Here is a 20,351-nt window from a genome sequence, read left to right on the forward strand (position 1 = left end):
TTTTGGATCCCAGGAGATAAATTGCCGATAATGATAAATGTAACTTTGTTTTTTTTTTATTTTTGTATACTATAATTGATTTTTGTAATATATTGAGCTTATATTGGATTTGCAGATGGCTAGATCACAATCAATTACGTGGCACAATCCCAATAGATATGGGTAATCTTGCCAATTTGAAATCTCTGTAAGCTTTCTTTACCTGGATTTTCATTCTAATTTCTTATTCAAGTGAAATATATATCTTATGTTTGATTCTATTCTTAATATAATTGTATTTCGGTAAATAAAGTTATATTATCATGACTATTTAATTCTTAACAAATTCCTGAGTGATATAAGTTTTAATTTAATGTTTTCCTTGTTCCAGATTTGTTAAATTGGATTTTGGGATGATTACTGTTGTTGTCTTATATTGCGTGTCACAGTTACTATGCTTAACTGATAATTATGAGTGCCTGTCTGTTATCCTCTCAGAAGACTTCATGGGAATAGGTTAAAAGGATATTTGCCAGAAAATTTGAGGGCAATCCCTGACCTCAGGTAGTTCTCATTTCATAGCAATAATTATAGCAATTCATTAATCTCACATTTTAGCAGACTGCCAAGGTGACTAGCTGTTGATGCTATTTATGAAGCTTCTGGTTTTTCAACTAAATATTTGAATTTTTCTTCTGGGCTGCAGCTATGATCCCAAGTTAATATGCAATGCCCCAGATGACTCTGCATGCAGAACACTTAATCCAAACTCCACATCAAGGAAAATGTCTGTTTTCCAAAATTCTCTTGTAAATTCATCTCCTGTGCAGATTGGGTCACTGTCTCTACAAAATTTGGAAAATGATGTTCAGAATTCTATTGTTATGGAGCACACGGCGGTGTTTTCTGAGGTTTCTAAGCGGATTCTACTCATCCAATTGGGTGCACCTTCTCCTTTGATTGCGCTGCATAAAGATGAGGACAAAGAAATTTGGACTTGCTTATGTGACCCTGGGGGAATACTTGGAAAACAAAACTATAGCAGGATTAGTGATTCTTTTACAGATTGCAACTGCACATCTGGTAAGAATCTTGGTTAACTTGCATAATACATTTATGTGCTCGAGTTCATGTTGCTAGTCTTCTTCTGTTGCTCCTAAGCAATGGGGAAGCATATCTTTAAATACACAATTCTTGGACAACCTGGATTAGAGTATATGTGATGGCTTTAATATTTGCTTGACAAGGCATCCCATCTAAGTTACTAGGACAGTGATAAGAATGTCGGGATGGATACACTGGTGTTTTAAATATTTTTGAGTACGATGTGCTTGAATACTGCATGAATAATGATACAGTTAAACATTTATGCTGAAAACCAGCATCATGAATGTTGTGAGTAATTTTGTAGCACAGCAGAATAAAGAAAAAAGAGATATCAAATTGAGAACTAGGATACCCCCTGGTTTTCTTGAGAATCAGATTAGAATTTGATTTGTGTGATGGCCAACTTAGAAAGCCTAACTAACTTATTTGTAAAATTCCCAGCCTGTTTTTGTATGTCAAATATGAGAGCCACGTGAAGATTATGACGATTCTAATTTTTTTCTCCGCTATATTAGACATCAAGGAGGTAACGTAATATTGTAGTAGTGATTTCTTCTATATTGAATATTGTATATTGTGTAATGATTTAATATAATATCATTTAGATGTTAGTATTATAATCTTCGTTAATATCTTAACCGATATGGATGCTTAATACTGTTTATTTGGCTATGAGTAAGTTAAGTAGGCCTTTCAGTTAAGCAAGTCATTGTTTTGACAAAGTATATTTGTCTCTTTCGATGAGTCATGTTAATGTGGGGTGAAATCCTCAACAAGTGACATACCACTGTTTTTTAAGTAAGTTAGAACTATTAAAGCATTACAAAGACAATAATTACAAGGAAGTAGATCCACAAAGCACACACACATCTCTAAGGGATGCTAGTACCAAAGTGAAGGACTATGCTATCACATCAACCTAGGGATTGTTGCCTCAAAATCTAGCAGGTCTTGTGAGGGGAGCTCACAAGGCAAGAACTAGACCAAGTGACAACACAATGAGGTGTGGCCCATTGTCACCACAACCACCACCTCTTGCTCTTTAGTGAATTCTAACCACAAGGGGGGCTTCCCTATGTTGGGTCACCTTAAGAATATATCAAGTCTGAGGCTTGGAGGTGATAAGGATAGGCCTAGGATAGGTGCTCAACTTAAGGACAAGGCTCAAACTAGCTTAGACTAGGCAAATCTAGCCTCCAAAAGGCCTATCTAGGGCACAAGTGACCCAAGGTTTGTAGATAGGCAAGGATAATAAGCTTGCCTAGGTGCACAAGGCCAAGAAAGGGCTTAAATAAATGAATATGATCAACTTTAGGAACAACAAACCTTCAACAAGCCCCAAGTTGAAAGCTAGGGCTAGATTAGAGTTTTCCTAGGGCATATGACATCAACCCTGTTGTTGCAAAGAATGTCTAGGCACCGCGACAACGATTCAGATTGGGGGTTGTCACACTGATCCCTAATCACTCTGTTTGAGTTATCTCCCGATAGCAGACTAAGGGGGGTAGACCCTATAGAAATGGAAAAAGGAAAGATTAGTTGGGAACCAACCAACGTGGGAGACACAACTAAGCAACCAATACTTGTTTTAAATTGCGCAAGATTTTAAGGATTCAAAATGATTTAAAGAAGTGATACCAGTGCCTTGTGGAGTCAACTATCTTGCGAAGAAAATAAGGTTCAAGTAAAGGATGGGAAACTGCTGCTAAATGTTGATTTGGGGTAGCATCAGATGTGATTTAGGCTTGAAACTTGGTGGAGAGGCTAAAGCACATGAGATCTCCAAGACCCAGAAATGGTTTGGGCAGAATCTAACCAGTTTTGGATTCTAATCATCAAAATTGATCCATGCTCCAATTCATCCTCCTTGAAAAAGTGTGAATTTCCCAAGAGAGAAGAATGATCCAATCCAAAGTGATGATACAAATGAATTCATGTCTCTCCTATTTATACACTCATTAGGAGTTCAAATTACCTAATTTGAGCCTACGTTAGCCCATCAACTAAAATAATGTGCAAATAACTATCTACTAGTGACAAGCCCATCAAACTAGCTCACAAATAAAATAATAAGCGTCCCAAAAGGTCAAATGATCAATAATCCATGTTGTTGGGCTCTCTACAAGGCCTGATGAAGTCCATAAGTGCCAAAATGATGAGTTGGACTTCCAAAAGTAATGGACAAGGGGTTAGCCCCTTATTCTCCACATAATAGGCCTGTGGTGTTCCCAATGGCTGTGAGGGCACACAAGTGACCTCATGGGTCTCCAAGTAAGTCGAAGATGTCTGTAGACCATTTGTAAGGGCTTAGTTGATGGTGTAGGTGATGCCACATCAACATAGAAATCCTGGGTCAGCTGCCAAGTGCATGGTACATCTGTGGGGCTAGCTGGGCAAAGGTGAACCGGGGGCATCTTCCTCGTCCAATAGGTGAATCTCAAGTAATATCTGAGCATCTCTAAAGATCCATGGAGTGTTGTTTCTGACATGGAGGCCCATGGCTCTCAACACACACCCTAATGTGCCAATGTAGCCCTCTGGAGGGTTAGGACCCTGTATAGGGAGATGGAGACCACCTGTAGTCCTGCATAAGATCCAATGCGTCCCCTAGCCTTCCAGTACAACAAGTCATCAAGGAAATCGAGTAAAAGAGCTTACAATCCGTGGACAATAGGTGGGGACTTCATAATGGCATGCCCTTCCATAATGGGCTTTGGCATGTGCTAATGTTTCCAAGCTCTGAATGGTGTTAACCAAGAATCCTATTAGGTGGTTTCTACTTCTAAAGAGGATAATATGTCCAAAGTACATCCGTCAAAAGGTCGTGGCATGTGGTAGAGGGATGAATGGAGTAGGGAATGAAAAGGGGCAGCCCTGGGCCACATGCTGCGGTACAAGGGTAATTAGTAAAGGGGAGGCCCACACTTGGGTATATAATGTATAGGAGGGAGTGTTAATTTTAGGCAACAATGGTATGTTCTATGCTTTAGAGCAATTTTACTTCAATTTCTTTATTAGCCCAGTATCAATATTCATATTAGCAATCACATCAACATGATAGTAAATGCAGATAGAACATAAACATAAATAGTAGAAGATAAGCCAAGACAAGAGGACACAAGATGTGGCACTAGCCAAGGACAAACCCCAATGTGGGGAAACCCTTGATCAAATCTTCTTTTAGTCTTCAATAGTTCAACAAAGATAGCTAGTACAATTTACAAATCTGCTAATTTATAACAGCAACAAAAGAGCCTTAACCAGAAAAGTCAACGCTGGTCAACATGGCAGATTTGACCCTCAGCAAATCGGTCAACTTCAGTCAACTTCGGCCTCCAAACAACAAGATAAAACAACTCTCAAAATAGTCAAATTTAGCCCAATCAAAGTCTGGTTAAACAGCGTACTTGCGGTCAGCCCTGGTTGCAGTCAATGCTGGTCAACAGTGAATGTTTAGCCTCTATTTCTGTGCCTAGAAATTCAGCCTGCCCAAATAGAGATAGCCCTCACAAAAACGCAGTCAAATTAGGTCAATGCATGCTAGTCAACACTTGGTCAAATTGTCCAGAAATTCTGTCTCCTGAAATTTCGGCCTCCTGAAATTTTGGCCTCCTGAAATTTAGCTCTCTTGAAATTTCGGCCTCCTGAAATTTAGGTCTCCTGAAATTTCGGCCTCTTGAAATTTCGGCCTTGTGGAGAGAGAAAGGCCCAAAAATCTGTACTCAATCAATGAGGGGAGAGAGAGAGAAGTGTGAAGATGAGTGTGTCCAAATGAGGCTAAGTCACCTTCTATTTATATGCAACGTTGAGGATGAATAGACGTGACTGTTGGGCTTCTGAGCCTATATAAGTTTGTTGGCCGACCTTGATAATTTGACCATAATCAAAATAAATTCATAACTTCATTTGTACATGTCAGAATTGGATGATCTTTAGATCAATCCTACACCTCTCGGAGAGAGGAATCCAAGAAAAATATTAGGTGTCATAAATAAGATGATCCATGTGGAGTTTGGCCCTAGTTGCCAATTTTAATAGGGAGCAATCAAGTACATGAGGTGCCCTGGCCTTGATTTTTCCACCCTGCTTTATATGCCTTTTTCCTTTTATAGTTTTTCTTTAATTAACTGCTCGGGGCTCAAGGGGTAAGAGCATGATGTGTGAGATATAGCAGTGGATTAAGGTATGGCGGTTCATTGCCCACCAGGGGTTGGGACAATCATGGGTCCCTATATGATGAAGGAGGCTCATAGAGCTTGTAGGAACTAGGGTGATGGCCATGATGATCGGGTAGAGCTCATGTATTGGCTTTTGCACACATGCTAATTGTGTTTGTCTCAACAATCTTTTGCATTTTGTGGTACATTTCTTGTTGAATGTGGCCAATTATGCTTTTACTTTTCTTTTTAGCTGCATTAACCTCTGGGGTATCATTCCAAGCCCGACCCAAGGTGCGGGAAAGGGGAAGGGGAGAGCTAGCCCTATGTGGACCCAGGTGGGAAAAATGATGAATAGGGTTATTATGAGTGGAATGGGGGCAATATATATGGATGAGGGGCGGGACCACGCAACCAAAATCAGGGTTTCCCATGAAATGTCATCCCTGAAGCCAAATCATCAGTAAAAGAGATCCCATGGGACTAGAATCCAAGGTTAATATCCAAAAGGGGTCTAGGGGACAAGAGCACAGACCTAGCCCATTCTTTCCGCTGAATCCCCCCAGTAATCCATGCTCAAAAGTATCCATGATAAGAAAACTACATTACTCAATTACCAAATGACAAGGCATACTTTTAGGTTCGGGAAGCCCACGTTCAAACATACGATCATGACAGATGGGTGAGGGACCACATGGTTGGCTCAGGTAGCGGAGAAGTGGCACAATGAGCTAGTTGGTGGTTGCAAGGGGCTGCTGGCTGTCGTTTGAGGACCATCTCGGAGAAAATTTTCTCCTAGGGATATCACCCACAAAATGGTGGGTAACATCTGGCTCCAACTAGGACGTGATCTCTTGAAGAAGTGGACGAAGCTACTTAAACGGGAGGTCACGAGAATTCCAACAATCTCATTTTTACTGTAGACCTGTTGCCTGCACATATAATAGATGAAAACACAAGGGCAACATGCTTTCACAATGTCTCATGATCGCACATGCTTAATGTTAGGCCATAAAATCAACAGAAAAATAAAAAATGCAAATTTTAATTTAGATGCATCTAATGTACCATGAGAAATATCATATGATGTTAGTTCTAATGCAAAATCAACATGCAATGCATCCTACTCTACCATGTATATGATACAATATTAGGTCTCAAGGAAAGGGGTGATACGATTTAATTTGACCGGTTGGGGCCAAAGTTTGTCGTTGAGTTTAGCAATGTAATAATAGTCCTCCCCAACTTTCCCATGAATCTTGACAGGCATTGGATCTCTATCAACCAAGACCAAGTCCTTGGCCTTATAATCCATTTTAGGCTTCCACTTTTTGCTTTTTTTAGAAATTGGTCATTTGAGGATACAAACTGCTTGAGCCGGGAGGATAGGAGAAGGCCTCTCACTTTCATGTGTTTCATAATATGGTCCAGGCTTAATCACATGAGATAGGTAGGTAGGTTCCCTATAAAGGATGAAAGGGGTTCCATCAGATTGTGGGATGGTAGCATATGATAAGTCCATTTGAACATGAACCCCAACGGTAGCCCCCCTTTTCCTAGATAATAGCATCCGCCACACATCAAGAATATCAATGACAACAACATCCATGAGAAGGGATATGTCAAGATTCTTGACCAAAGAAACCTTAAGGTCCTTGATGAGACCTTCCACTTCCACAGGCTTGGAGTTAAAACCACATACTTTCTTATATGACTGAGTGATGCTGAGACCCAATTGCTTCATAATTTTTAAGGGCATGATATTTTCGGAAGTGGAAGCCCCAAAGTCTAACATACAATTGTGTAAAAAGAGGTCATTGATAGCCAAAGTAAGCATAAACGGTTCACACCCAGGGTTTTGGTCAGGAATATGAATGTTTTGTAATTCTTCGGGTAACTCTTCTTCCTGAATTCCTTGGGACTTCTTGATTTGTTGTTGTTGCTCGAGAAGTTTTGCTATCTCTTTTGAAGAAATGGGTATGGTTATTCTTCCTACAACAGCCACTATGTCAATGTCAAGTTTAGCCTTTTCACTCTTTTCTTTCTTATTGATGTTTTCCTTTCTTGGAGGATCCTTTTTTGAATTGGCTTTGGTTGGGGGATCCTTCTTGTGAGGAATTTCGGGGAGAGACTCTTTGGGAGGGGCTTGTTTGGGCAATGAATCTTCTTTAGATGGTTCCTTAGAGGTTGAATGCTCTTTGTTATTTTCCTTTCGTGAATATTGGACCCCTTTGAACCTTCCCTTGCTATGAGAGTTAAGAATAGATTCTTTCATTTCCTCATTAAGGGTGACTTCACTAATGGGAGGATGTGTATATGATCCTCCTAGCAAAATGTTGAAGATGTCAGATTCCACAAGGTTAGCTTGCTCATCAATTTTTTCATCCTCCCTCTCTTCCTTTTCAAGACGATGGGTTTGGCTCAACAACATTAGGTGGAGCCAAAGTGTTTGGGAATTGAGTCGAGCTTGGCCTATCTTCTTCACTTTGCTTTTTGGGAACGAGTTTTCCTTTTGGAATATAACTAGATTTTTGGGCCCTTTCCAATGTAGTGATTTTATTCATGATAACCCCGTCACGTGTGTTGGCTTCTTCAGTGAACTTCTCCATTTTCTTGAGGATGGCAAGGAGGGTTTCTTTGTATTGATATTTGGACCAATGTTGCACTAATCGTTATCGGGATAATTTCATCGCAGGGAAAAAATCGTAAAAATCGGTAATAATTGGGAAAAAAATCGAAACATACAAAATATTCATTTTTTTTTTCAATTTTTTTAATATCTAAACCATCTACAACATAAAATAAATACATTGACACATAAATATGATAAAAGAACTAATATATAAGATGTTTAATATCATTTCTAGTGCTACATCACACATAACAGTGAATCATGTCCTGAATAGTAAGTCCTGACTCCTGAGTCCCAACTCAGCCTCAAAATATCAACAAAAGATATAATAATGTATCTCATGGGTCATATCATGAGTCATAATGTCATATACAATGAAATGAACAAAATAACTAAAGTCTAATACTATTGATTTCCTCTGCCCCTCTTGCGAGAAAATGGCATAGCTTTCCCTTTCCCTCTAGATGTAGATGCTGGTGGAGTTGGCAGTGGACTCTGCTGTGCTCTAGAAGTTGAAGAACTAGGAGTAGGAGCTATAGGAGGTAGACCACGTCCTCTACTGGTGGCAGAGGTAGCCCGGGTAGGTGGTGTCACCTCCTCCTCCTCCCCCCCCTCCACTACATCCTGCACTAACCAATCATCAGCAGACTCCATGAGAGGCCTCTCGGCCTCAACCCTCCATGCAGCAGTGGTGTCAATCCCATCCAATGAGATGGCCTCCATATCAGGTGTCCTCTCAAGTTGCCTCACCCACAATCGAAGATTGTAGTAGACGTAGACCATGTCATTAAGTCGCTGGGACTCCAACCTGTACAAAGATCATGAAATAATAATTATAAAAAAAATATTGTTTAATGAATTCAAAAAATTATTTGGAAATTTGCAATATTTTAAATTTTTAAGTGTTAACCTGTTGCGCTTCTTGTTGTGTATTTTTTCAAATACACTCCAGTTGCGCTCACATCCTGAGGAGCTACATGTTTGGCTGAGGATTCGAATGGCAAGCTTTTGCAGAAGGGGTACCCTGGCACCATACATTCTCCACCATGCATCTACAACAAAATTACAAATAAAATTTTAAATAAACATAAGAAAAAAATGGAATTTGAAGAGACAATGAAATTTGAAACAAACTAAAAAATACCTGGCATTTTAATCGTCCTATCAGTCACAGCCATGTCAAAGCCAAATGTGCCACCTGCCATCCTATATGTCTCAATTTCTTTAGAGATTTTTGTACGTTCTGCTGGAGATCGCACCATCCTCTGGACACAGGTTAAGAATCCATCCATGATCTCAGCATCAAATACGAACCCACATGCGTAAGAAAATGCGGGGTTTAGGTAGATCCCTGCAGCATGAATGGGACGATGGAGTGTGTTGTTCCATCGTTCATCAATCACTTCCCATAGGAGGAGTTGTTTCTGAAACCCCTCATCTCCCTTATCATCATAGTAGGCCCGAATGGATTCTTTTGCCCTGTCCATGGCCTCACACAAATAGCCCATTGCGGGCTTCTCATCATCAACTAATCGAAAAACCTTTACCAAAGGTTTAGTAATGGCGCACACCTCCTGCATTCCTGCCCAAAAGTCTTTCTGGTATGAAACTAGTCTACATATGGCCTCTCCCTCTAGTTTGTGGCTCATTGTCAAAGCACACCACTCCTTTGAAAGAAACATTCTCTTCACATCCCACATAGAATTCAAGAGGGATTGAAGAGATATGAAACTGGTGGCAAACTGTGTAATAGCGGGGCGCACCAACTCTTTGTTGTTGGTGAATTTTCTCATCAAGCTAAGCACAGATGTATGATTATATATAAATTTTGTAATGCTTTTGGATGACTCAACAATATTTTTGACAAAGGAAATTTTCCCTATGTCCTCCAACATCAAATCAATATAATGTGCAGCACAAGGTGTCCAAAATAAAGTAGGATGCCTGTCCATAAGCATCCTGCTAGCAGCAACATAATTTGCAGCATTGTCCGTTATGACTTGGACAACATTTTCTGCACTCACCTCCAAAATAAACACATCCAACAAATCACATAAAGTTCTTGCATCTTTGATTTGTGCAGATGCATCAACAGATTTGATAAACATAGTCCCCTTGGGACAACTAACCAAGAAGTTTATAAGGGTTCTCCCCTTTTGGTCAGTCCAACCATCTGACATCACAGTGCATCCTGTTTGTGCCCATGATTCCCTAAAATCCTCCAATCTTTTGGTGCAGTCAAGCTTTTCATTTTGAAGAATCCGGCCTCTAATGTCATGATAAGAAGGGATTTTGTACCCTGGGCCAACAGTTGCAATAGCATCAACAGCAGGCTGGAAAAATGGATTATTCCTTACAATGCTGAAAGGAATATCACTCCAAAGGAGAAATTTGGCTAGCAACTTGTCAGCTTGTTCTTTCTCAGTTTTTTTAAGCATTGAAGTGATAGATGGCTATGAACCAAGTGTGGTTTGAGGAACAAAAAATGATGAGGCAGCTACCAAGTTGGTTGATGCTGCAGTAGAACCACTGCCACTTCCTTGTTCAACTGAATTTGTTAGTTGCCTCTTCATTTTTGCTTTGGCCTCTCTAGTGTGGTCTAAATTTTCCAATGATCTCATGGCTCTTCGGATGATTTCAAGATTTGTATTTGTGCAAGGCCCTACATCAAATCCAGGGATTTGTGCAAGGTGACACTTCAATCTATACAACCCCCCGGACATATGGTGCCCACACAATTTGCAAGACAAGTTTATTCTATTATTCCCTCCACCAGGTTCACCAAATTCCCATAGAGGGTCCAATTTCCTTGGCATGTTTGACTTTGAACTTTGAAGTTGAAAACTTGAATGGTGTTTCGGTGAGCCTATGGCAAAAAAAGGATTACAATTTACAAGTTACAAACTTACAATTTACATTGTACAAAAACTAAAAATAAATTACATACAATTTAAGAAACCCCATTCCAAACTCAACCAAAAAAACTAAAAAAATTTACATTGGACAAATGTCAAAAACCCCATTCCAAACCCAACCAAAAACATAGAAAAAAAACAATGGGTTATCCAGATTCCAAACCCAACCAAAAACATAGAAATAAAACCAAAACAAAGAAATAAAACCAAAACAAAACAAAGAAATAAAACCAAAACATAGAAATAAAACCAAAACAAAGTTACAAAACACAAAACGTTGGTGCCCATACCGGTTTTATGGAGAAAATTTGTCTCCTCCTTAGCTCACACTTCGTTTTTCTCCTCCAGTTAGCGGATTCAGCTCCAAAATTACCAAGAGCTCACTCCAAGACTCCAAACCCCCGTCGCGTGCTTGTCTGCTGTCCAAATGAAAAAAAATCGTGTTTTTCTAGTTATAAATCGCGCTGCCCGACATAGCCACGATTTTTTCAATAAAAATCGCGATTTTTTGAAAAAATCGGCCAAAAAAAAAAGCGTTTTTATCATTTTTTTAAAATCGCGATAAAACGATTTTATCGCGATATTTTCGCGATTAGTGCAACACTGATTTGGACTTCTCCTTCTTGACCTCGACTATAGCTCTAGGGTGGTCAGTGACATCTACCTTTGAGATTTGTAGTTTTTCTTCAACTTCCACTGCTATCTCTTTGGCTTTAGCTAATGTGGAAGGTTTCTTATCCCTTAATACATAGGGTAAGTGGCCACCCACCGCTTTTATGAACTTATCAAGAATATTAGCTTCGGATGGTTTCAAATGATCAGGGTACATCCTTGACTATCTTGTCAAAATTTTGCATGAATTCTCGCACATCTTCCCTTCCCTTGGTTATTTGGTAGAATTTTTCAATGTTAAAGGTTCCTTGGGCATTGCATGATCACCTCTTCATGAATAAGTCTTCAAAGTCATCAGAGTCTTCTATGCATGCTGGGGGAAGGCTAAGGTACCATTCTCTTGCTTGTCCTTCAAGTGATAGTGCAAAAAGCATCATAAACCTATCTTTATCGAAGATCATCCTAAGGGACATTTGCCAATAGAATTCCTTAATAAAGCCATAGGCAGTCCAAGTAGCATCCATTTTGAATTTGGGTAACCATCGATTATATCTCTTAGGTAATGGTTTTGGGGTCATCACTCAATTTTAAAGGGGCAAAGACACTAACCAAGTGTCTTTCACTTTTGGTCATCTTGGGTTGATCTTGTTTCAGGTCAGTGTTAGAACTAGATGGAATCTTCAAGGATGGATCACTGACTTTCTCAAATTCAGGGAGAAGGGCGGTTCCAACTGTTGAAATTTCTACATCTAACCCGTTAGAAATTCTTCCTGTACTATCTGGTTTATTTCACCTACTTGTTTAATTACTTGAAAAGTTATTTACCATGTAAATACTGAAAATAAACACAAGTACAATATCAACATCTATAGATCATCAACTGAAAGAAAACAAGCACACAAGTGACACCGTTATTTTTGGACCAATGTCCTCAGAAAAACCCAATGCGGGAAAGCCGATGCAACTATTCAGAGGGTTATATTATTATGCAGTTTATCTGAGTACAACTAGGTGCCTAAATCGGCTCACTCGACAGAGAAAAATATACAACAATACCTCTATATCTGGAAACAGGTATTTAGAAAACCTGTCCCACGAAACCCTCTCCGGCACAACTAAAGCTCAGCGCTAGCCCTTCTGGCCACTGCGTCAGCCCCAGGACCCTCTGCGTCAGCCCTCTGAGGCACTGCGTAGCCTCGATGTCACTCCCTCTGCCCTCTGCGTGGATGACGTAGTCTCTCTGGGCTCTGCATAGCCTGGACTGATTGCTGCTCTTGCTCTCTCCGCTTTTGTGTTGGTCTCCCAGTATTGTCCCTGTCTCTTTACCTCGTACTCACTGCCCGTCGTTGCTGATCACTGATTCACTTTTGCTTAGCAACCTCGCTCTAGCAAAATGAATGACTGATCACTCTAGTGTGTTCTCCAACTGATCCTCAAGCCTCCGCTTATACTTTTCTCGTTGGTCCATCAACGACCGAGATTAAATCTCTAATCAACGGCTAAGATTAGATTTGGCTTGATTGATGACTTTTGGAACCTTCCAACCCTGTTTTATATTAATACCCATTAATATTTTATTTTTCCTAAGTTTAGACTTGAGAACTCCATTAAAAATATTAATTAGTTTAATATCTCCCAAACTGTTATAATCTGCCCAAACCATTTCCGGGTCTTGGAGATCTCATGTGCTTTAGCCCCTCCACCAATTTTCATGGCTAGAGCACATCCGATGCTACCCGAAATCAACACCAACAGGTGATGGAGTTCGTTCTACCCTTTGTGCAGCAACCCTAGTTAAAGGAGGAATGTTGTCACCTCCAAGTAAACTAGGGGTTTGGACAGTGAGTGTTGTCGCCAGAGGGATGCTTATAAATGTCATTAATGAATCAATTCCTCAATGATTCACTAGTGGGGTAGACCTTCTTCCTCCCCGACAACGGCGCCAAAATGTTATTGGCCAAACTAGCAGGGAGCTTACAAGGTACTCCTAAAGGGACAACTACTAGGTCAAGGGAAACAATGGAGACTTAACCCACTGTCAGCATAGCTAAGACTCCCTACTCTTTATGGACTTTCATCGATGGGAGGAGACCCGGTATATGGAAGTCACTTGTGAAGGATGAATCAACAAATGGATGTGAAGTGACCTTAATGATCCTTTTCTTCAAAGGGGGTTAAGAATGGAGCTTACTTGCTCTTCAAGCAAGGTACAAAGATTTCTAGGATAAGGAAGTGAGGATTTAAGGGCTAGGTTAGAAGAATGTGCCTTGTAAGGAGTTTCTCAGTCCCTAAAACCCTTATTGAACTTGACTTCCCGAGTGGTTCTTGAAGAAGTGACCTTTCAAAGGTATGGGACCACACAGGACCAAGTGCATCCAATCCAGTTTAAGATGAGAGAATCTAGCAACCAATGATGATATTAACCTAGACAAGGAGGGGGAAAGGATCAAAGCAAGAATTTCCACTTAAAGGTGTCAGATTGATCCAATAACATGCTAGCCTATGGCAAGGTTACTTGGGAGTAGGAGCGGGAGCGACATTTTCAGAAGCTCCCGGTTTGGGAGCGATTCTGAGTGTGTTTTTTATATAATATATATTTTATATATTTTGATGCATATATGTCAACAAAAGCATGTAGAATGATGAATTAGATATAAAAAACATAAAAATCATAGATTGAACCATATAAAAACAATCATCTAGAAGTTATAATCTTCATCATCCACGTCCACAAGTTAGTAACATACAACATATTGAGTCTCATGATTCATCAATCTTAAAGTTTCAAGTTTTCAAATTTCAAATATATAACATTTATCATAATTGATCACCAAAGTTGTACTTGTAAACTAAGTGTAACCATTACAACAAAGAATATCTAACATGAAATGAAACAACTTTCAACTTTCACAAAGCATCATATTCATAATTCATTACCAATGAGTTATAATTGCCAACTTCAAACTTAAATTGCCATATATTGTTTACAAAAAATATCATGATAAATATGAAAGAGTCAACACTTATTAAAAGTTAAAACTACTAGAAACTAGAAAAGACAAGTAAATCTATCATCTACAGCGTCCTCTTGCCGCCACGAATAATGTCTAATTTTTGAGTAGGTCATGGTGGTCTTCTGGGAGTCTCCTCTCGCACAGTCCCACGACTAGAACCAGAAGGCAAATGCCCTCCATGTGTGGATGTACATGGAGGCAGCGACAACAAAGGAACAATACTTGGAACTCGAGCACTGCTACTAGATGGTGGGGGTGGCATGGTTGTTGTTGCTTCATCTTCATCTCTCATAAGTTTTGTTTCCAGTTCTTCATGATGTATAGTGCCATCCTCCAAATTATTGTCCTTTAGGTGGTTGTCCCAAATTTTATATGTTGGATCCTCATAAGCCCGATCATAGTGATGACTCAACAACCTCAAGTTGTAATGCACATAAACCAAGCTTTCTGCCCGGTTTTCATTGAGTCAGTTTCTTTTCACATTATGTAAGAAGTTGTAGGTGCTCCAACACCTCTCTGCAGAAGAAGTATTTACAACCTATGAGAGAACTTTTTTTTGCCAATTTTGGCAAAAGTCCCATGCCGCCATATGCTTCCCAACATGTGAGAGCATCAAATCTGTCTCTATCTTCCATTGCATGCAAAGAACCAAGCAAACTAGTGCAACTAAAGTATCTGCCTAATGCAAGACGCAGATTAGCACACTCCTCCCTGTCAGGTACCAACTTGTCTAATGCTTGCATATATCCTGTAGATACCTTTGGATCTGTATGGGGTTTGACCCTAACCCCACCCCAGGTGCAGGTTGGTCCAACCAAGATGGAGAGTAGTATTTTGGCGTAAGGATATACACCAAGGCATGTAGTGGAACATTAAGTCTATTCCACTGTGTACACACACAATTGTGAATCAATGTATACAAGTTGGGATCATCTTTCTGAACAATATCTTTTATTTGCACCAACATGGTATCCATCTACTCATACACCTCTCCAATCACTAGTTTATCTGTATCTGCAAAACGAATCATGTGATAAATGGGCTTGGTGAATTCCAATACTTGCCTCACACGTGCCCAAAACTGACGATCAAGAGCGGTCTCCTCCACCTGTTCAAAACCTTGCTTGTCAGCTGCATTTGTAGCCCTTTCCTTTAATACTTGCAAGTGTGGACTTGATACCATTTTAGCGAATGACTCTCTTACCTTCAAAAGGTGCCTGAAGGTGAGGTAATAGCTAGCAAATCTAGTCCTCGCAATCTTCAACAACTCCAATCTTGAGTGATTGCAGAAAAGCCCATGGGTAATGCTATGATTTGTAATAAATTTTATCACTTGTTTGCCTCTCTTCTACAAATCACCAATCCATTTGTATTGTTGGTTTTTGTTCTTAATAATATCATGCATGAAAAGGTTCATTGTGTGAACCAAACACCCAGACCATAATATGTTGGGGTATTTATCCTCAATAATTGCTCCCGCTGCGTTATAATTAGCAGCATTATCAGTGATGACTTGGATGACATTGGATGGCCCAATACATTCAATTGTTTCAAGTAATGCTTCTGCAATGTTGATGCTGGTCTTTAACTTTTCTGAGTAATCATATACTGAAAGAAAGATGGCACCACTAACAGACACAACAAGAACATTTATCAATGGCTTGCCTTTTACATTTGTCCATCCATCAGATACAATGGACACCCATGCTCAGTCCAAGAATTTGTCATTCTACTCAAAGAATGTGATATTTTTGCTTTTTCATGATCAAGTCCAACGGTTTTAGCCTTGTCATACCCAAGGCTCTTGTATCCTTTAGGGGCATCATTTATGGCAAAAAGCTTTTCATGCCAATAAGTTGAGCAAAGAACATTGAATGGTATCCCACATGCATAAAGAAACCGGTAAACTTTTGAATCCACATCATTCTTACACCCTTCATCAAGGAAATCTGATATGGTTCTACGCCTTAAAGAGATGTTTGGTGACCCTGTGCCTCCATATCCACTGCCATGGGAGGATGTTGAAGGAGTTCTTTGTGCATGTGGATGTGATTATGAGCTTGGTTCAAAGAAACCCTTTGATTTTTTAGATTTGTATTGGACTTCCTCTTGTTCCCTTATGTATTTCGCTCTATCTGTTGCTGACACACTTGAACAAGTTTTGATTCCTATTGCTTTATCTTCATCCCATGGCCTTTTCCCACAGAGGTGCCTTCTGGCACAGGTGCATGAACCTATGTAATTTTTGTTGCAATGGAGGCAATCAAATATAGTGGTTCCACCCCTTTCCGTGCTTCAGGCCTATAAACATATTTTCACAATGGGGTTTGGTCTTGTTTAGTTTTTTGTGCTGAATCATGTTCACTCTCTTCCTCCTCACCAAAGTACTCTTCTCTGGGATTTCCATCAAATCCACTATAACCCACTTCCTCATCCCTTTTTTCATGATCAACCCTCCTTCTTCTACTCTCCAACACCATAATAACCAAAAAAGGAACCAAGAAGAAGAAATTGCCAAGCCATATAACCATGATGTTTGAAATTTGAAGTTTTGAATCTGCAAAAAAAATTGAGGAATGGGAATGGGAAATAGAGAAAATTTTTATTTATCTATTTAGCAATTAACATAAAAAAAATGCTAGATTAGAGTGTAGATCCTACCTCTTTGGCCTTCAATCCCAAGCTCCAATCTCCCCTTGCAAGCTCCTCAAGCTCTTCCAAGCTCCTCACTCACCAACCTCCTCTCTCCAAGTTTCAAGCTCTCAATGGATGAAGTGAATAATTGGAGGGGAGAGGGTCTATTTATTTTCCCCTCCTCCTTGTTCCCTCCCTTTCCTCTCTCCTCTCCCCTTTCCCTCCCTTTCCTCTCTCCTCTCCCCTTTCCCTCCCTTTCCTCTCTCCTCAACGTTGTTGGCGTCGCCCTCCCTCTCGGCCGTAGAACCTTTTTTTCCGCTAGATGGGAGCAATTTTTCGTAGTGGGAGCGGTTGGGAGCGATCGCTCCCCCACTGCTCCTCCTCTAAAAGAAATGCTTTTGGAGTGTACGGGAGCGGTCAAGGAGCTAACGCTCTAGACTACTTACTAAAACGCTTCGGCAAAACCAGGGAATGCTTTTTTCTTTTGCAAAGAGCGTGCTCTCAACTCGCTCTGGCCCGGAGCGCAAATTAGGAGTGGGGGCATGAAGGGGAGCGCGCTCCTCCGCAACCCTGGCCTAGGGAATACCAGTGCAAAGTTTGATCTCAGAGCTAGGGCTTAGGATATCTCACAAGTCCACCGTCGGAATGGCTTCAAATTTGGAGGAGGCCTTGAGGACACACCAATGCAGTAAAGGCTAGGACATTGAACTTTTTCTATGGCTATTTTGTCAGGAAAGTGATGCCCTAGGTGACCCAACTAGGCTAGACCTAGAAGAGAAAGGGAAGATGTGGAGAAAAATGTTCTTTGAGTGATCACCTATTGGTAGACCAATGCCTAATCCCCAAGGCAGAATGAATTCTAGGGGAATGATGAGAAAGGACTTCGTATTTCGTTCAAGGAGGCCTTAAGGACTACTTCGCTTGGCCTTTAGGGCAAGAAGAAGTGACCTCAAAGCTTTTATACTTCGCTTTGCAAAAAGAGATGGCTTATCCAGATAAATTCACTTGTAGAATTATCCCTAGGAGATTTCATTCAACATACATGGCCCATACATCGGGAGATGCTATATAGAAACATTAATTCCACAATTTCGCAATTATGCAATGCAACAATCAACTCTAGTATAGTGAAAATCCCTTTCAATGCATATGACAAAAGTAAATCAAGAATAACATTAAATGTGTGTATTGACATGTAATAGAACATATTCAACCATCAACAATTTCACAATAAAGAAGCTCCAAGATAAGATACTCCAATCCAATCATCAAAATTCATCCATGCTCCAATTCATCCTCCAAGAAAAAGTGCGAAATTCCCAAGAGAGAAGAATGATCCAATCTAAAGTGATGATACAAATGAATTCATGTCTCTCCTATTTATACATTCATTTAGAGTTTGAATTACCTAATTTGAGCCTACATTAGCCCATCAACTAAAATAATGTGCAAATAACTATCTATTAGTGACAAGCCCATCAAACTAGCTCACAAATAAAATAATAAGCCTCACAAGAGGTCAAATGATCAATAATGCATGTTGTTGGGCTCTCTAAGAGGCTTGATGAAGTCCATAAGTGCAAAAATGATGAGTTGGACTTCCAAAAGTAATGGACAAGTGGTTAGCCCCTTATTTTCCACATAATAGCCCTATGGTGTTCCCATTAGCTATGAGGGCACACAAGTGACCTCATGGGTCTCCAAGTAAGTCGAAGATGCCTGTAGATCATCTTTAAGGGCTCAGTTGATGGTGTAAGTGATGCCACATAAACATACAAATCCTAGGTTAGCTGCCAAGTGCATGGTACATCTGTGGGGCTAGTTGGGCAAAGGTGAACCAGGTGCATCGTCCTCATCTAATAAGTGAATCTCGAGCAATCTCTAAGCATCTCTGGGATCCATGGAGTGTTGTCTATTGTTGTGAGGCCCATGGCTCTCAACACTCACCCGACATGTGCCAATGTAGCTCTTTGGAGGGTTAGGACCCCATATAGGGAGACCAAACCCAAGATAGAGATCACCTGTAGTCTTGCATAAGATCCAATGTGTCCGCTAGCCTTCCAGTACAACAAGTCATCAAGGAAATCGAGTAAAAGAGCTTACAATCCATGGACAACAAGTGCGGACTTCATAATGGCATGCCCTTCCATAATGGGCTTAGACATGTGCTAATGTCTCCAAGTTTCGAATGGGGTTAACCAATTATCCTATTAGGTGGTTTCTACTTCTAAAGGGGATAATATGTCCAAAGTACATCTTTCAAAAGGTGGTGGAATGTGGTAGAGGGATGAATGGAGTAAGGAATGAAAAGGGGCAGCCCTAGGCCACATGTTGGGGTACAAGGGTAGCTAGTAAAGGGGAAGCCCACACTTGGGTATATAAGATATAGGAGGGAGTAATTGTGGTACATCAGGTGCCTCGCCCTTGATTATTCCACCCTTCTTTATATGCCTTTTTCCTTTTATGTTTTTTCTTTAATTAGCTGCTCGCGGCTCAAGGGGTAAGATCATCATCAATGAAATATAGTAGTGGATACCCCTTTAAGGTATGGCGGTTCATTGCCCACCAGGGTTTGGGACAAACGTGGGTTCCTATATGATGAAGGAGGCTCATAGAGCCTGTAGGAACTAGGGTGATGGCCATGATGATGGGATACAACTCATGTATTGGCTTTTGCCCACGTGCTAAATGTGTTTGTCCTGACCATCTTTTGCATTTTGTGGTACATTTCCTATTGAATGTGGCCAATTATCTTTTACCTTTTTGTTTAGCTACATCAACTCTGGTGCATCATTCCAAGCTTGACCCAAGGTGTGGGCAAGGGGAAGGGGAGAGCTAGCCCTATGTGGACCCAGTGGAAGAATGTGGACCCAGGTGGGAAAAATAATGAATGGGGTTATTATGAGTGGAAAGGGGGCAATATATATGGATGAGGGAGGGGGACTACACAAACAAAATCAGGGTTTCCCATGAAATGTCATCCCTAAAGCCAAATGGTCAGTAAAAGAGAGCCCATGAGACTAGAATCCAAGGTTAATATCCAAAAGGCATCTAGGGGACAAGAGCATAGACCTAGCCCATTCTTTCAATCGAATCCCCCCATTAATCGATGCCCAAAAGTGTCCATGATAAGCAAAATAGAATACTCAATTACCAAATGACAAGGCATACCTTTAGGTTCGGGAGGCCCACCTTTAAACATACTATCATGACAGATGGGTGAGGGACCACATGGCTGGCTCAAGTGGTGGAGAAGTGGCACAATGAGCTAGTTGGTGGCTGCCGGTTGAGGAGCATCTTG

The 20,351-nt window shown here is 40.4% G+C and overlaps 1 protein-coding gene across 8 annotated transcripts in view; it reads left to right on the top strand.

The window, feature by feature from the left end:
- Window positions 1-20,351, top strand: part of LOC149225260 (receptor-like serine/threonine-protein kinase ALE2) — a 390,048-nt gene that overhangs the window by 220,889 nt on the left and 148,808 nt on the right. For all 8 annotated transcript variants that reach the window (XM_089377022.1, XM_089377021.1, XM_089377023.1 and 5 more), the window contains 3 exons: window positions 116-187; window positions 478-543; window positions 686-1,062. In XM_089377022.1, coding sequence (XP_089233148.1) covers window positions 116-187; window positions 478-543; window positions 686-1,062 — 515 coding nt within the window. The remainder of the gene's footprint in view (window positions 1-115; window positions 188-477; window positions 544-685; window positions 1,063-20,351) is intronic.

This window comes from Pinus tabuliformis, chromosome J (assembly GCF_031772625.1).
Source record: "Pinus tabuliformis cultivar Carrire ecotype Pingquan chromosome J, CPIR1, whole genome shotgun sequence".
NCBI classification, from domain to species: domain Eukaryota; kingdom Viridiplantae; phylum Streptophyta; class Pinopsida; order Pinales; family Pinaceae; genus Pinus; species Pinus tabuliformis.